The 16938-nt window shown below is 34.3% G+C and overlaps 1 protein-coding gene across 1 annotated transcript in view; it reads right to left on the bottom strand.

Annotated features, from left to right (window-relative positions):
* The window catches only part of LOC141284260 (roundabout homolog 2), a 107982-nt gene that overhangs the window by 49094 nt on the left and 41950 nt on the right, over positions 1-16938 (bottom strand). Inside the window, exon 7 of the mRNA XM_073817264.1 lies at positions 8149-8273. Coding sequence (XP_073673365.1) covers positions 8149-8273 — 125 coding nt within the window. The remainder of the gene's footprint in view (positions 1-8148; positions 8274-16938) is intronic.

Raw genomic sequence — 16938 nt, forward strand, 5'->3', positions numbered from 1 at the left:
AGAAACAGTTGAGTTCCCCCTCCCCTTCCTTACAGTGGTTTGGCCCACTGCCTGCTTTACACACACGAGTCAGGTGTGTGGCTGCGGCTCAATTAATGCTGAACTCCAGTAAATAGGGTATTTCATTAACTTTAAATAAAGCGATTCTCTTTAATGTAGTTGATGCAGACTCATTCATAAATTAGTTGCGGCAAAAATGCTGATTACCGATGTAATTTTCCATGAATCTGCTATATTAGCAATTAAAACATTACTTATCTAGTTAACGTTAGCTTGTTTACCATAGCTTGTTGCATAATGCAATGCAAGACGCCAAAGCCGTTTCCCATGCATTGTTTTATTTGTGACGACTTGGCATAATGTTAACTTAACATTAAGGGCCACAATTAGAATGTTGCAGGTATACAGATCTGGCCATTTAAAATGCGCGCGGGAAGTAAAGTGGTCTCGCGTGACGCCGGTGTATTCCAAAGGAACACGGAAAATACAATGACATAGGAAAGACATGATCAGTAGGGGGCAGTCATGTAACGCACTGGACTGGAGCAGGCTGAAAACATTGCTGCAAACTAAAAGGTACGGTAACCTGGAGGGGACACCTTCGGTTCACTTATGTTTGTCGTGGCCACACAAATGAATTCGTAGGAACGTCATATTACTTTTTGTCATTGCCACGAGATATTAATTCCTGGGAATGTCATATTATGTCGTGGCCACAAGATTATTTTGTCGAGGTAACGACATCCTAATGTTTAATGCATAAACAAACCTGCGTAACCATAACCCAGGATTATCAGAGATAGGTTTGTTAATATTTTTTATTTTGAGTTAAGAAATGATTATATTAATTGTTATAGAAATTAATGCAATATTAAGTTATATATTAACAATAGGCAATGCTGTATATGCGAATGTCTGTGCGCGATGTAGACAGCATTCAAAAGTTTATCAAGAATAAATATTAGATATAAGTACTTCAAATTAAATAGCCCTGCAAGAAACATTTTATGCATCCTAAAGTCTTATCCATTAATTGATCCTCTTTTTTCTGTAATAAATTTATTATTCGTTTATATTCAGTATGTCCCCCTTAATTTCGATCTCTTAACATTCCGAATCTAAATGACAAATGCTGGCATGCAATTAAAGATTTGATTATGCTATATGGCTGGGATTTTAAATATATATATATATATATATATATATATATATATATATATATATATATATATATATATATATATATATATATATATATTCATTTTTAGTCTAATTATAACCTTTATAGTGTTTCATTGTCGAGTGAATCATTCACGTTCCATTTGTAAATCGTATGGTCACACACGGGCATTAATACAATCATAAAGTCAAAACTTTATTGGCATAATTGTCGTTCACAATATTTGCTAAATATATGCCAAATAGCATATACAGAAAGTTATTTAGGTTAAGCGATTCAAAGTAGATAGCTCTAAATCACTTATTATTTATTATAATTATAGGTTATTATTATTTCAATACCTGGTTAGGGCTATTTATTTTTAACGCCTGACAATTATGCCAATAACGTTTTGACTTTTTGATTGTATTTATCCCCGTGTGTGACGATACATGAGTATGTTTTCATTTACAAATGAAACTACGTGATGATTCATTTCTCAGTAAAACAGTTTAGTATTTATATAGTCTAGTATATTAATTAGACGAAACAAAATAAAATATGTTCAATTCAACCTTTAAACTACATTCCAGTAAAAATCAGTCATATCATATGTCAAGCATTTACAGAATCATTTACATGAACGTTAAAGAGAGCCAAATTAAGGGGTGGAAACGCACGGAAATAAAAATATATACAAAAATAACAGGCTAATAAAAATAATATTAGTAATAGTAATACTAATGATAATGATAATAATATTAATACAAATACGAAAAAAGACTATTAGTTAATAGAAGGAATGTAGGCCTATTTTACTGTGTGACGATAAATTATTTCCAAATGAAACTACGTGAATGATTCACTCTTCAATTATTTGTCTATTAATTAGACTAAATAAAATACAATATATGTTAAATTTAAGCTTTAAACTGCATTCCAGTAAAAAACCCAGTCATAGAACCTTTACAGTATCATTTACATTCAGAATGTTATGTAACGAGATCAAAATGAAGGAAAAAATAACGAATATAAACGAATAATACAAATATAATGGGAAAAAAAGAAGGTCAGTCAATGGACAAGATTGTGGGATGCATGAAATGTTTCTTGCAGGGCTATTTAATTTGAAGTAGGCCAACATGTAATACATGTAAACACTTGTGAAAGCTGTCTACATTGCGCACAGACAGCATTAGCATATACAGCATCGCCTATATAATTATTTAATATTGTATTAATTTCTATAACTATTAATATAATAATTTCTTAACTCAAAATAAAATATCTCAAATAATTCTGGGTTACTAATGTCATGCAGGTTTGTTATATTAAACTCGTGGCCACGAGAAATGCATGTTGAGCAAAAATACATTTCACGAAAATAATATAAAATTACAAAACAAAGAAAACAAATGGAATGAGGGATAAGCTTTAAAGTTCACGTAAAAGCCAAATATTAAGCGGCATCCTTCATGTTTTCTTTATTCAGCAAATACTTTACAGTTTTGAATTATGTTCAGCTTCTGTTTTTATGACCATAAATGACAGTGTTTTTTTTTTTTTTTTTTTTTTTTTTTTTTTAGAAAAACGTCCGAACACCGGTCTCAAAAGTAGAAGCGAAAGTCTTGTTTCCACCAGCGCGGCATTTTTTTATTCACCGTAATTGATGGATGTCTAAAACAAAAACAAGGAGAATCCTAAAACATATAAATATACATTTCTTAAAATAATAACATCTTAACTTCGTACACAACAATACGGCAACGACTTTACAACAGGACACATTATTTTATTTTAAAGCAGCTTGTACACCAATGGATTTCAGATGTCGGGATATTTCAGACCGCATCTCCACAGCTTAATCACTTTAGTATTAAACATACGGGTCAGGAGGCGGGTCGGGTACAATATTTTATTTTTTTATTCGGCGGTCCGAGTTGCGGGCGGTTTAGTTGAAAACGTCGATCGGGTTCGGGTTGTTTATCCACTGACCCGCGCATCACTGGTGTCAGGGCCGTGGACACTAATGTTTTGAAAAAAGTGGAGCGAGTGAGGAAAGCTTTTCCCTTCTCCCTGGCATGCATTTGAATGCTGAATTCGAAATGCAACTGAATGCAGTCGGAATCCGCCCCCAGCACCCCCAAGTCTCCAAATGTTGATTACAACAAGGCAACAGACAGCATTCAACACCCCACCCCACCCCCACTCTGCCATTCATAAACATTTCGCTCTTTATACTGCATGCCGCTTAACTCTGATGCCTCATTAACGGCTACTTTTCAGAAAACTGAAAAAAAAAAAAACACTTCCCTTTGGTTTCCCAGAACAGACTTAAGCCTAGTTCCAGGCTTAACGAACTTCTTCGAAATAGAAGAACTACTTTTCCACTTTAAAAAAAAGAAAAAGAAAAAAGGTGGGGAAAAATTGCATAACTCACTGGAGCACTTTTGATACTTAACAACTGTATTCGTTGTCAGTCATATAAGCTTTATTGTTTTGAAAAGTGAACCTTCTGTTTATTTGTCTAAATTATTTTCTATATTAGGATATAATACTAGGCTATAGTATTTACATGGACATTAGGCCAAATCTACATGGGTTTCTTCCCTTTCACTTCAATTAGTTTTTAAGAAAAAAAAAACTGCATGGGCAGAGCGCCATCTTAATGTACAGCATCAAAAATGTAAGAACAAATCTAAAGACAATAATAATAATAATAATAATAATAATAATAATAATAATAATAATAATAATAATAAAATTAATTATTAACACTCCTAAAAGTACAGTATAGTGCTCAGATACACTTAAGTTAGGTGACCTAACCCTAGTTGATACTTTATTTCAACTGTTCAATTATTTCATTAATTTACAAATAAACAAATGCCTTTCCGATGTGATATAAGTGAAAAGGGAGACGATTTCGAAAATGATTTCACCAAAAGGCGGACGCGAACTCGGGTCTCCCGTGTCATAAACGATATGTTACTCGTATTATCACTTGCGCCACTGAAAATGTTGCATAATAGCCGTCTTTTGTTATATTTGTAAATATGGCCTATTTGCATTGTGTAAAAACATTAAATAAAAGGCACCCGACTACAGAAAATGGCATATACTAAAGTATTTTTTTTTTTCTGTTTTTACATTTTTACATTTATTTTGCTTCCGACGCCCATGCTTGATGATGAAGTTTAGTCTATAGGATATAACAAAGTGCTTTTCCAGTCCCGATTCGACGAGGTTTTATTCCGCATCCACCCGCTCCCGCTATATTAACTATATTATTTGCCCGCTGCCTGCTTAGAATAAATTTCTAAGCACCAAAATCGCAAAAACAAATCAAAATAATAATAATAATAATAATAAATTAATTAATTTTTAACTCTAAAAAAACTGTAGTTTATATTTATCCTCTCCATTTCTATTTCTCTCTACTCAAATTAATTGTCAGTGTATCTAAAATTGTGTATCTTAGAAAAAGAAAAAGACGAACTACCTCTTAAACAGGCATATCTTAATTTGATGTTGCTTTAAAACGCTGAAATATATAATGTATTTTATTCTGAAGGTGAAAGTTGTCGAGTTATTCAACTGCCCGCGGCGCCGTCAGGATCACTTTTTTATTGTGGATACAGCTTACAATAATCCTTCAAGAGTACGGGATTGCGCAAAACTATGCTATTTTACATATTTCTGTTATTTGTGTACAATCACAATGAAAAAAACAGATGTGTATGCTATTTGTAAAAAAAAAAAAAATGGAAACGAGATGCTAGTTTAAGGGCGCATCACAGAAATTGCCTACAATTCTGCATATAGGCTTGCTACTTATTAATTTAATTTTATTTCTTTTTTTTAAATTATTATTCATTAAGAAAATTATATTTCGCATATGGGCATTTTTATTTATTTTACATACAGCTTTTTTGGGGTTTTCTCTGTGCATAAGCTCTGCGCGTGACGTTCTGATGTTTCTGCTGCTTTTTGCTTGTGTACAATTAACCCCTCAAAACGAATTTAGCTGTTATTAATATGACACAGCCACGTTTCAATTTAAATTTAAATGTAATTTAACACAATCTGGTCGTTAATAGGCTAATAACTAAACGCGTCGGTTGTCGTTTGAAAAAAAAAATTAACATTTCTATTTTCAATGCAGTCTAATAAAAGTTCATCAGGAAAAAAAGAAAAGAAAATAATAATAAAACTGCTCCTGCTTATGAATAAATTTTTGCTTGATGATGAAGTATCTAAATAGTCTATACTCTATATAACAAAGTGCTTTTCCAGTCCCGCTTCCACAAGGTTTTATTCCGCATCCACCCACTCCGCGCTATATTAACTTTATTATTCGCCCGCGGCCCGCTTAGAATACATTTCTAAGCACCAAAATCGCAAAAATATTGTAGTTTATATTTATCCTTCCCATTTCTATTTGTCTCTACTCAAATTAATTGTCAGTGTATCTAAAATTGTGTATCTTAGAAAAAGAAAAAGACGAACTACCTCTTAAACATGCATATCTTAATTTGATGTTGCTTTAAAACGCTGAAATATATAATGTATTTTATTCTGAAGGTGAAAGTTGTCGAGTTATTTAACTGCCTGCGGCGCCGTCAGGATCACTTGATTTTTTTCCCTTAATAAAGTGGATACAGCTTACAATACTCGTTCAAGAGTACGGCATTGCTCAAAACTATGCTATTTTACATATTTCTGTTATTTGTGTACAATCACAATAAAAAAAAACAACAACAGATGTGTAGGCTATTTGTAAAAAAAAAAAATAAAAAAAAAAATGGAAACAAGATGCTGGTTTAAGGGCGCATCACAGAAATTGCCTAAAATTCTGCATACAGGCTTGCTACTTATTAATTTGTTAAATTATTATTCATTCAGAAAAGAAAAACATATATTTCTTATATGGGCCTATTTTATTTATTATTATATATAGGTTTATTGGGTTTTTCTCTGTGCATAAGCTCTGCGCGTGAGGTTCTGATGCTGCTTCTTGCTTGTGTATAATTAATCCCTGAAAACGAATTTAGCGGTTTACGTCAGTTGTCGGTTGGAAAAATAAAATAAATGAAATTAACATTTCTATTTCCGATGCAGTCTAATAAATGTTCGTCAGGAAAACAAAGAAAGAAAACAAAATAACAATACAACTGCACCTGCTTATGAATAGGCTATCTTTTTGCTATTGGTTGGAACCATAATTTCAGGAAAGAGGAATCATTGAACTATTGTACTGGTATATATGACCAACGCCCCCTAGAGCTGGCCATGGTGTTTGGCTACAGAATGTTGTTCCTTGCGCCACCTGGTGGATATTATATAAAGCGCAACAACGTTGTAAAAAAATAAAAAAAAGCAGCTGCGGTAGGACGCGTGCCCACGCGTGCCGAATTGCAGGCTGCCGCGTGAAAATAGACGCATTTTTAATGGCCAGATCTGTACCTCATAAACTGGCGAGCGTTATCAGTAGGTCCAGCATTTAGCCCTTTTGTTAGCGCGTCCGCCTCCCGTGCCGGAGACCCGGGTTCGAGACCCGCTCGTCGCGAGTGTGTGGCGTTTCATTTAGCTGTGCATTTACTAAATGAGCACTGTGTTACGTCCGAACAAACCTCACTATAAATAAAATTGTAAACCTTTTTTTGTTTTTGTTTTTATTGTTGTGTATCTTTATAAGTACAATTTGACTGTATTATTTTGCGTCCCCTTCAAAAATTGCTCATGAGAAATTTTATATTTATTGTCCCCCCCTACTGTTAAATGAAATTTACGCCCATGCTCCTGGCTGCCATTACACTGAACGCTGTGCTTTTACTGGCCTATGGGAGCTGCTCTGACACCTGATGTTCCTCTGTGTCAAATTTTCTCCTCCTACTCTTTCACAAGTCTCTTTTTTTGCCTCTTAGGAGGCCCAACTCTCTTCGGTGGTTTCCCATAATGGCTCTGAAAACATGCTGCTTTGTCAAAAGGGCTCAAAACGCTCTGAATCATCTCTTCAATGCAATCAGCAATACACGACTAATCAGCATCAACAAGGGTAAATATAATCATCGAGAGGCTCCAGGCTTGTTTTCAAGCTCTGGCTAAGTTAATGAGTCACTGATAAACAGGCTCTGAGATGCAAATAAATCATCTTTATATGAAGTGATCTGCCTTTGATCTCCAATCAGGCTCTTTAAACCCACGCATGACATAGAGTGAAGTATTGGATTACTGAGGGACAATGCTGAGACATCTCTTAAGCTGCGTTTCGAATCTTGTACAATGCACTGTTTACTTACACTATACAGTATGTCCTTAAGTATATACTGCATGAATTTCAAAGGGCAATGCAGTGTATTCAAACACTACTGTTCAAAAGTTTGGGGCTGGTAAGATTTATTTTATGTAAAGCCTCTTATGTTATGTATTTAATCAAAAATATAGTAAAAACAGTAATACTGTGCATTTTATTACAGTTTAAATCTATGTTTTATATTTAAATATATAAAATGTAATTTATTCCTCTGATGGAAAAGCTGAATTTTAAGCATCAGTCTTCAGTGTCACATTATCCTTCAGAAATCCTTTGGATTTGATGATTATTGCGAATGCTGAAAACATAATGTTTTTATATTTTTGTTGAATACATTAGGCTCTACACTTTTTTCAGCATTTATTTAAAATGAAATTGTCTTGTGACATTATAAATGTCTTTATAGTCGCTATTTGTTAATTCAACAGATCCTTGTTCACTTCTTAAAAAATATCTTACTGACCCCAAAATTTTAAATGTGTTAATGTTTTTCATATGGAGGTTATATTTGAAACACATTCTCTCATTTTGGAGTTCCTGCTAGTTTCTGCATCAGTTCACTTTTGATCACAAAATCACACAAAATGGGACAGACCTATACAGTTGCATTGCATTGTTTGAGCTCAAAACATGTGCTTGATTAGATACTGTATGAAGCATAAGTTGCACTCACCTGACTGCCTTCTTTCTGCCAGAAAACCGCAGGAAGAGGGTTTCCCTGGGTGCCACAGTGAAAAGTGACGGTTCGTCCTTGGGCAGCGACTTGATCCTGGGGACGTACGTCAATCTGTGGGGGCACTGAGGCCAAAGAGAGCAGAACGTGGCTGGTTAGAGAATTTGAAATGCTTTATGATTCTACTGTATGTTTGTCCTTTTTTGCTACCTTTGTTTATACAGATGGAATGGGAGGAAACAATGGAGAAAAGCACTGACAAAATGACAAGCAATGTGGAGAGGAAACTCATTTTGCTCAGTAGACTACCTACACTACCAGTCAAAAGTTTCTGAACAGTAGGATTTTTAATGTTTTTAAAGAGATCTCTTCTGCTCACCAAGCCTGCATTTAATTGATCCGAAATAGAGCAACAACAGTAAAATTTTGAAATATTTTTACTATTTAAAATAACTGTTTTCTATTTGAATATATTTTAATGTAATGATGAATTTCCAGCTTCATTACTTTAGTCTTCAGTGTCACATGATCCTCCAGAAATCATTCTAATATGCTGATTTGCTGTTCAATAAACATTTATTATTATTATTATTATTATTATTATTATTATTATTATTATCAATATTTAAAACAGTTGAGCATTTTTTCAGGATTCTTTGATGAATAAAAAGATCCAAAAATCAGCATTTATCTGAAATAAAAAGCTTTTGTAACATTACACACTATACCATTTAAAAGCATAGAGTCAGTGAATTTTTTATTTATTTAGAAATTATAGAAATGAATACTTATATTTAGAAAGGATGGCTTAAATTGATCAAAAGTGATAAAGACAAGAAAAGAAACCTGAAAAATTCTAATTAGCTGTTTTCATATATTGAGCAGCAAATCAGAATATTAGAATGAGTTCTGAAGGATCATGTGACAGGAGAAATGATGCTAAAAATTCAGCTTTGAAATCACAAGAATAAATTACATTGTAAATAGAAAACTGTTATTTTAAATAGTAAAAATATTAAAAAATTGTACAGTTTTTGCTTTTGACTGGGAGTGTACTGCTAACTAAATCAAAAGAGATATTAATTATATTTTAAATAATAAACATACACTTCCATTCAAAATTTTCAAAAGAGATATTAATTATATTTTAAATAATAAACATACACTTCCATTCAAAATTTGGGGTTAGTAATACTTGCATAAAGCAAGGATGCTTTAAAGTGACAGCAAAGGCATTCTTAATGTCACAAAAGATTTTTATTAAATAAATGCAGTTCTTTTGAAAAAAAAAAAATCTTCTACAGTTTCTACAAAGATATTTAAGGCGTAGTTTACCCAAAAGTTAAACTATGTCATTAATTACTCAACCCTCTGGGGTCGACAAATGCGCCAGAGCGTTTTATGGCATTTCCTCCTGATAAGCTCTAAAGCTGGGGTGCCCAACCCTGTTCCTAGAGATCTACCATTCTAAAAAGTTCAGCTCTAACCCTGATCAAACACACCTGAACCAGCAAATTAATTAAAGACAGCTGTGTTGGAGCAGGGCTGGAACTAAAGTCTGCAGGTAGGTAGATCTCCAGGAACAGTGTTGGGCACCCTTGCCTAAAGGAACTGAAATTATGCCATACTTTTTAAAGCACAATAGTTTAATATTAATAATAATAATAATTTTTTCTTCAAATCTATGTTTCTTTATGCCTATTTGAATGATTTCTAACGGATAATGTGACATTGAAGTCTGGAGTAAGAATTCAATTAAAATTTAAAATACATTAAAATAGAAAACAGTTATTTTACATTGTAATTTCACAATATTACAGTTTCTACTGTATTTTTAATTAAATAAATGCAGCATTTTGAGCATAAGCTATGCCTTTCAAATGAGACAACGGTTCAGAGCTGTCCACATTAATCTGGATTGCACAGTCCAGATAATTTCATCCTAAAAGAAATGTTCCGAAATCAAATGATTGACTTTGGCATCTTTGCAAATTAGAGCAGAGTTTGTGGCACTGCAGAGAAACATTCTCAAAACTCCAGAAGAAGCAGAGTATTTTTCTCAAGAGAAAGATCTGAGAAGTAGGAGACTCAAGCAAACGTCTCAGGGGAGTTATTTATTTGCATATAGACTGTCTCTGTTGTTTCAGCACCTGATTCACTAAAGAAACTATGCTAATCAGCTAAAAACACCAGACTACCAAGATTTGCCGTACTTTATTAGGACTGTTTTGTGTGGAAAAAACTCTAAATCTGCAGGGCTTCATAGTGCGACCATTTCAGCCACATTTGCCACTGAAAACTACTGCGTGCAACTATGAAAAAATATTTAGGAGCGCCAGTGCTGACCCGATCAACAAATTTATATTTGCGCTGAGGGGAGCTTCGAAGGTTTATACGTGTTTTTGCAATGTTAAGTAATGTATCACGAACACATCTCACAAATCCCTTCATATAACAAAGTTTAGAGAGAGTGTGAATAAGAGATTGTGCAATATAGAGAGCTTCGATTATAATGGAAGTTTGTGAGATCACGATGAACTAAGATGAGTGACGAGTTTGTAAATGAAATATTGATTTAATACAACAGTTAAATAAACAAGAAGTTAATATTTAGTGACTTACATTGTCTGACTATAACACAATTGCCTGATTTTGCTCCATTTCGTTGTGAAAAACAAAAAGTCACAACTGAGCTGCTGCGCATCTCCATTCAAACACAGCGGTGTTTCATTTATGAATGAACGTACATTTTTAAACGAATCTAGTGAGTCAATGATTCAATTTCCTATTCATAAAGACACTTTGCTTTATTCCTGAACGAATCTGCTGTTTGAACAAATCAAATGAATGAATGATTCAGTAATTAAATCAGTGACTTGCCGCCACCTACTGGCAGATTTAGTTTCATCTTTAAATCTTTTCAGTTATTTAAATAATTTAATATTTCTGTATTTTATATTTAAAACATTAATCTCAATATGAATTCATAAATTTGATTGCACTCATGCCACCTCTGAGCCTCATTAAACATGAAAATACACCTACAAGCCACTTTTGTGTTCTTCTGTGCCACCTCTGTAGTACAAATAAGTTTTGTCAATATACTGATTTCATTTGATTGGTACTGTAACCTATTCTTATTCGCTGCAAAAAATGCTTTTCTTACTTAGATTTTTTGTCTTGTTTCCAGCCAAAATATCTAAAAATTCTTAAATCAAAAAGGATTTTCTAGACAAGTGAAAATTATTGACTTGTTTTCAGAAAAAATTTAAGTGAGTTTTTGCTGAAAACAAGCAAAATAATCTGCCAATGGGGTAAGCAAAATAGTCTTATTTTAAGCAGAAAACTAGATAATTTTGCTTACCCCACTGGCAGATTATTAAGCTTGTTTCAGGCAAAAATTCTCTTAATTTTAATTGATTTCTTTCTGAAAACAAGACCATAATTTTTACTTGTCTAGAAAATCCTACTTGATTTAGGAATTTTTAGATATTTTGGCTGGAAACAAGACAAAAAAAAATCTAAGTAAGAAAAGCATTTTTTGCAGTGTTCAATTTGTTCTTATTCTGTTGTTTTAATCCGAAATTTTAAAAAGCTTAAAACTGTTTTACATTTTGCCAAAAATACCATTACAAAGGTGAAAACAAAATTCCCCTGTAAATCACTTTGAGTTAAATATCACCTCAGAATGGGAAGACAAATTTTTGATCCCTTTTTTTATTAGAAGGTGCTTCTGAAATTTTGACTGTGCTTTTAAATGTTTTAATTTAGGAACACAAGTGCTCCTAAAAAGAAAAGTAAGCGTAGAGTCTTGATCTGGCTTTCTAGCAGAAACAATTGAGATGTTGAAGAGACATCATCTGCGATTCATCTCTGCTATGGGTGGCTCTGAAAACAAGTACTCGTACTTGAACTCGGATTGACTGAATTTAACACTCACCAAACACCATCTACTCTCGCCCACTCTATAAAAACATGAAGTGGATTTCTCAATATTTTAAATCACTTATCAGTTAAGTGCTGTCCTCTGAGGCTCATCAGCTCTGTGATTCGCACATTAGCGTGAGAGCTGTCGGATTTAAAACATATAGAGTCTCCACTCAGCCCAGATTAAAGCAAGTAATTAGTTGTGACTGCAAAGCAGATTCTGATGCTGGAGTCCGCGGCTCACGCTGGGATAGCGATGCATGCACGCTATCGGAAAACATCTGCTTTCGGCGGCGACGTTTGAGGTGGTTACTACTCGGTTTATCGCTCTGAAAGCCAAACGGAACCGACCGACGTTATCCAGCAGCCATTTCCTGCCCACTTTTTAGTACGGCGCTGGGCTCAGGGCTGTGTGTCTTTGTTTAGATAACCAGACCGCTACCCTGCTGTTCAGAAACTTCACAGTAGGTTTGTACACCAGACTCAAGTGAGAGAAGGCGTATGAGAGCGTGAAAGGCAGACAGAGAGAAAGCGCGAGATCTGACTCATCCGTGTTGTTTCTCCATTTTCACATTTTTTCTGACGGGGCTACAAGCTCCCACACAAATAACAACTCATGACGAGAAGCCGACAAAGATCATATAAACCAGAGGAGAATAATAGTGTGGGGAGAAGTGGCTCGGGGCTGACGGAGCTGCTGCTCACTTCTGCAGGTGACAACTCCCAAGCGACAGATTGACTTGTGTGTATGTATGTCAGCTTAAGGGATTGAAATAATGAGTTAAAAATGTTTCAGAGTAGAATACAATACTGGAGACTTAACGATTGAAGATGTTTTAAAAATGTCTTGTTTTTTGGCCTTTAAAATCAAGCTCTTAAATATATTTTTAGCCTTTATGGCTTGATGAAGACACTTTAACATCCACTGAACTTTTCTATTCCACAAAAAAATATTTACGGTTGTTTTAATTACTAAAATGTTCTGAACGGTTCTTTAAGGGGCCGTTCACATGAAGCGTCTTTTGCGCGCGCAAGTTCGTTATTTCAAATGGAGACGCGCGGCTTGCGCGCGCATATTGGAAGCGACGCGGTCGCGACGCGCACGCGGTGAGACGCGCTCGTTTTTTCCAGGCGCGTCCGCGCCGCATCGAGATAAAAACATCTCAACTTTTCAGAATGCAGCAAGCGCACCGCAGCTTGGAGCTAGAGCGCAGCTGATGGTTGCTTAGAAACGGCAGACGCTTCCGGAGCGCAAGCGCCCGAGCGCTTTGTTGACAAGGAAGAAAGCAGCGCGCCTAGCGTTTTCCACGCGTTTTTAGGCGCGACATGTGAACGGCCCCTTAGGGACTCAAAATGGTTCTTCTATGCATTCGCTGTGAAAACCCCCTTTTAGAATCTTTATATTTGAGTGTCTGATGGAAGTCAATGGAGTCCAATGTTGTTTTGGACCTCACTGACAAAAAATACTTCTTGTTTTGTGCTCCACAGACGAAATAAAAGTCAGGTTTGGAACATCACGAAGGTATGGAAGCCCAATTGCACCACAGAATGTAAATAAATAAATAAATAAATGAAGGTAAATGCAAATTTATCTCACAATTCATTTTTTTCACAATTCAAAGACAAAAGTCAGAACTGTGAGATATAAACTTCAACTACTTCTTTTGGACAATTCTGGGTTCACATCATTTTCACATGCAATTCTAACATTTTTCTTGCAGTTGTGAATTTATACCTTAACCTGATTAAGGAAACCTTTTTTCAGAAATGCGAGGTTATATCTTACAATTCTATGGAAGTCAGTTTCCACCACTGAATAAAGTAAAATAAGGTAATTCTGAATTATATCTCACAATTCTGACTTCTTTGCTCACAATAACGACTTTTTTCTCAGAATTGCACAATACAAACTAGCAATTCAGATTTTTTTACAGAATTGTGAGACATAAACTCACAATTGTGACTTTTTTTCAGAATTGCGTAATACAAACTTATGATTCTGACTTTTTTTCTCAAAATTTTGAGATATAAACTCACAATTGTGGCTTTTTCAGAATTGTGAGATATAAACTCACAATTGATTCTTTTCTTTTATAATTGAGATATACTTTTTTTAAATATAATGAAATATAAACTTGCAATTCTGAGAGAAAAGGTCACAATTGTGAGTTTATATCTCACAATTCTGAGAAAAAAGTCACAACTGTAAAATATAAACTTAAAAAAAGTCACAGTTGCGAGTTTAAATCATGCAATTCAATTGTGAGATAAAAAGTAGCAATTGTGTTTTTCTTTCTTTTTTATTCTTTCTTTTATAAACTCACAATTGACTTTTTCTCAGAATTGTGAGATATAAACTCACAAGTGACTTTTTTTCTCAGAATTGTAGGAAATATACTAACAATTGTGACTTTTAAGAATTGTGAGATATAAACTAACAATTGTGACTTTTCTTAGCATTTTGAGATAAAAACTCACAATTGTGACTTTTTTTCTCTCAGAATTGGGTAATATAAACTTACAATTTTGACCTTTTTTTAACAAAATTGTGTAATACAAACTCACAATTCTGACTTTTTTTCTCAGAACTGTGAGATATAAACTCGCAATTGTGACTTTTCTTAGAATTTTGAGATATAATATTATATATTTTATATAAAAATATTATATTTTTGGGTAATATAAACTCAAAATTCTGACTTTTTTTCTCAGAGTTGAGAGTTTTTTCTCAGAATTTTGATATAAACTCACAATCGTAACTTTTTTCTCAGAATTGTATAATGCAAACTCGCAATTCAGATTTTTTCCTCACAATTGCGAGTTATCCAATTCTGAGGGAGAAAAAGACAATATACAATTCTCACTTAATAACCGACTTAAAAATTGTGTTATAAGGTCAGAATTGCAAGATATTGCAAGAAACTCTGAATTCTGAGAAAAAAAGTAACAATTGTGAAATATAAACTTGCAATTCACAGTCACAGTTGCGAGTTTATATCATGCAATTCTGAGTTCATAACTCACAACTCTTATTAACTCACAATTTAATATCTCAATATTAAGTTAGAATTGTAAGATAAAAAGTAGCAATTAGATTTTTCTTTATTTGTTTTTTGTTTAGTGGTGGAAACCGGCTTTCATACAATTCTACATTTATGTCTTGCAATTATGAATTGTGAGATAAAAACTCACAAACACCTTTTTACATTTTTTTATCCCGTGGCAGAAACAAGCTTCCATATAAGGGTGAATAAACGATGACCGTATTCATTTTTGGCATGAAATGTCCCTTTAAAAGCCAGAATTAAACCGCACCATTTCCCATTTTAATACAGGGCACGTTTGAGATGATCCAGTGAACAAGGATGCATTTGACTCACGACTCATCCTGTGGGCATTTTGTTGGGCTTGGTAAAAGCTCTTGTGCACATGGCCGCTCATCGTGTGTGCTTGTCTGATGAGTGTAAAAGCAGCAGATGTGTGTGGTCAGTCGTAATCTTCAGCGTGTTAAGTCACTGATGCCGTGGCTTTGCTCTCTGGTATGTTGGGAAAATGCTAGACTAGAAGGCAGCAAACATCTGCTAAGAGGATCAGAGAAGACACCATTCCCCAGACAGACACAGGCCCTGTCAATCTCACATGAGCACAGGTGTTCTCATCAAATCACACAGGAAGTAAAAGTTAACAGACTGAATGCATAACTATTTTACTCGAACTTCTGTTACTGTGTATTTACATATGGGACTGAAGATATGCAGCAATGCAAAGTCCAAATGTAAAACTCGTCCAAAAAAGACGCTGTGGAGAGTAAATGAAACTAGTTACTCGCCAGTGGCTGGAAACCTTTGCATAATACTCCTGAAGTAAATTTGTAAGAATTACAGTCACATATGTTGAATATTTCTCACATTAATCCACCAAAACGAAAATATGAGCAGTGAAATCCTGATTTTTATGACAGGACTAGCCCCACCGAGAGACGAATACTGGCTCATGTCATTTGTGAAGCTGTGAGTGACATAAAATAACAACACTTTGGGAGTTTGTTTGTCATATTTTAGTTTTGGTGGATTAATATGAGAAATATTCCACTTGTGACTAAAATTCTTAAAGATGTATTATGCAAACATGTTCTGCCACTGGTGAGTAACTCACTTCATTTGCAAATAGTGTGTGTGTGTATATATATTATATATATATGGTCAAGCCCGAAATTATTCATACCCCTGACAAATTTTGACTTTGACTTTAAGTTACTTTTATTCAACCAGCAAGTTTTTTTTTTTTTGACTGGAAATGACACAGGCTTTTCCCAAAAGATAATAAGTCGATGTACAGTCATTGTGGAAAAAAATATTACTCATCTTTTATTTACATTTGAACAAAATATGGCATGTCCAAAGTTATTCATACCCTTCTCTATAATCAATAGAAAAGCTTTTATTGGCTATTACAGCAATCAAACGCTTCCTATAATTGCTGACCAGCTTTTTGCATGTCTCCACTGGTATTTTTGCCCATTCATCTTTAGCGATGAGCTCCAAATCTTTCAGGTTGGAGGGTCTTCTTGCCATCACCCTGATCTTTAGCTCCCTCCACAGATTCTCAATTGGATTTAAGTCAGGACTCTGGCTGGGCCACTGCAAAATTTTAATATTTTGTCTGCTAACCATTTCTTCCCCATTTTTGCTGTGTGTTTTGGGCCGTTGTTGTGCTGAAATGTCCACTGGTGCCCAAGGTCAAGTTTCTCTGCAGACTGCCTGATGTTGTTGTTGAAAATTTTGATGTATTGCTCCTTTTTCATGGTGCCGTTTACTGTGATTAGGTTCACTGGCCAAAAAACCCCCCCGAAAACATTAGGTT

Source organism: Garra rufa, chromosome 14 (genome assembly GCF_049309525.1).
Source record: "Garra rufa chromosome 14, GarRuf1.0, whole genome shotgun sequence".
NCBI classification, from domain to species: Eukaryota; Metazoa; Chordata; class Actinopteri; order Cypriniformes; family Cyprinidae; genus Garra; species Garra rufa.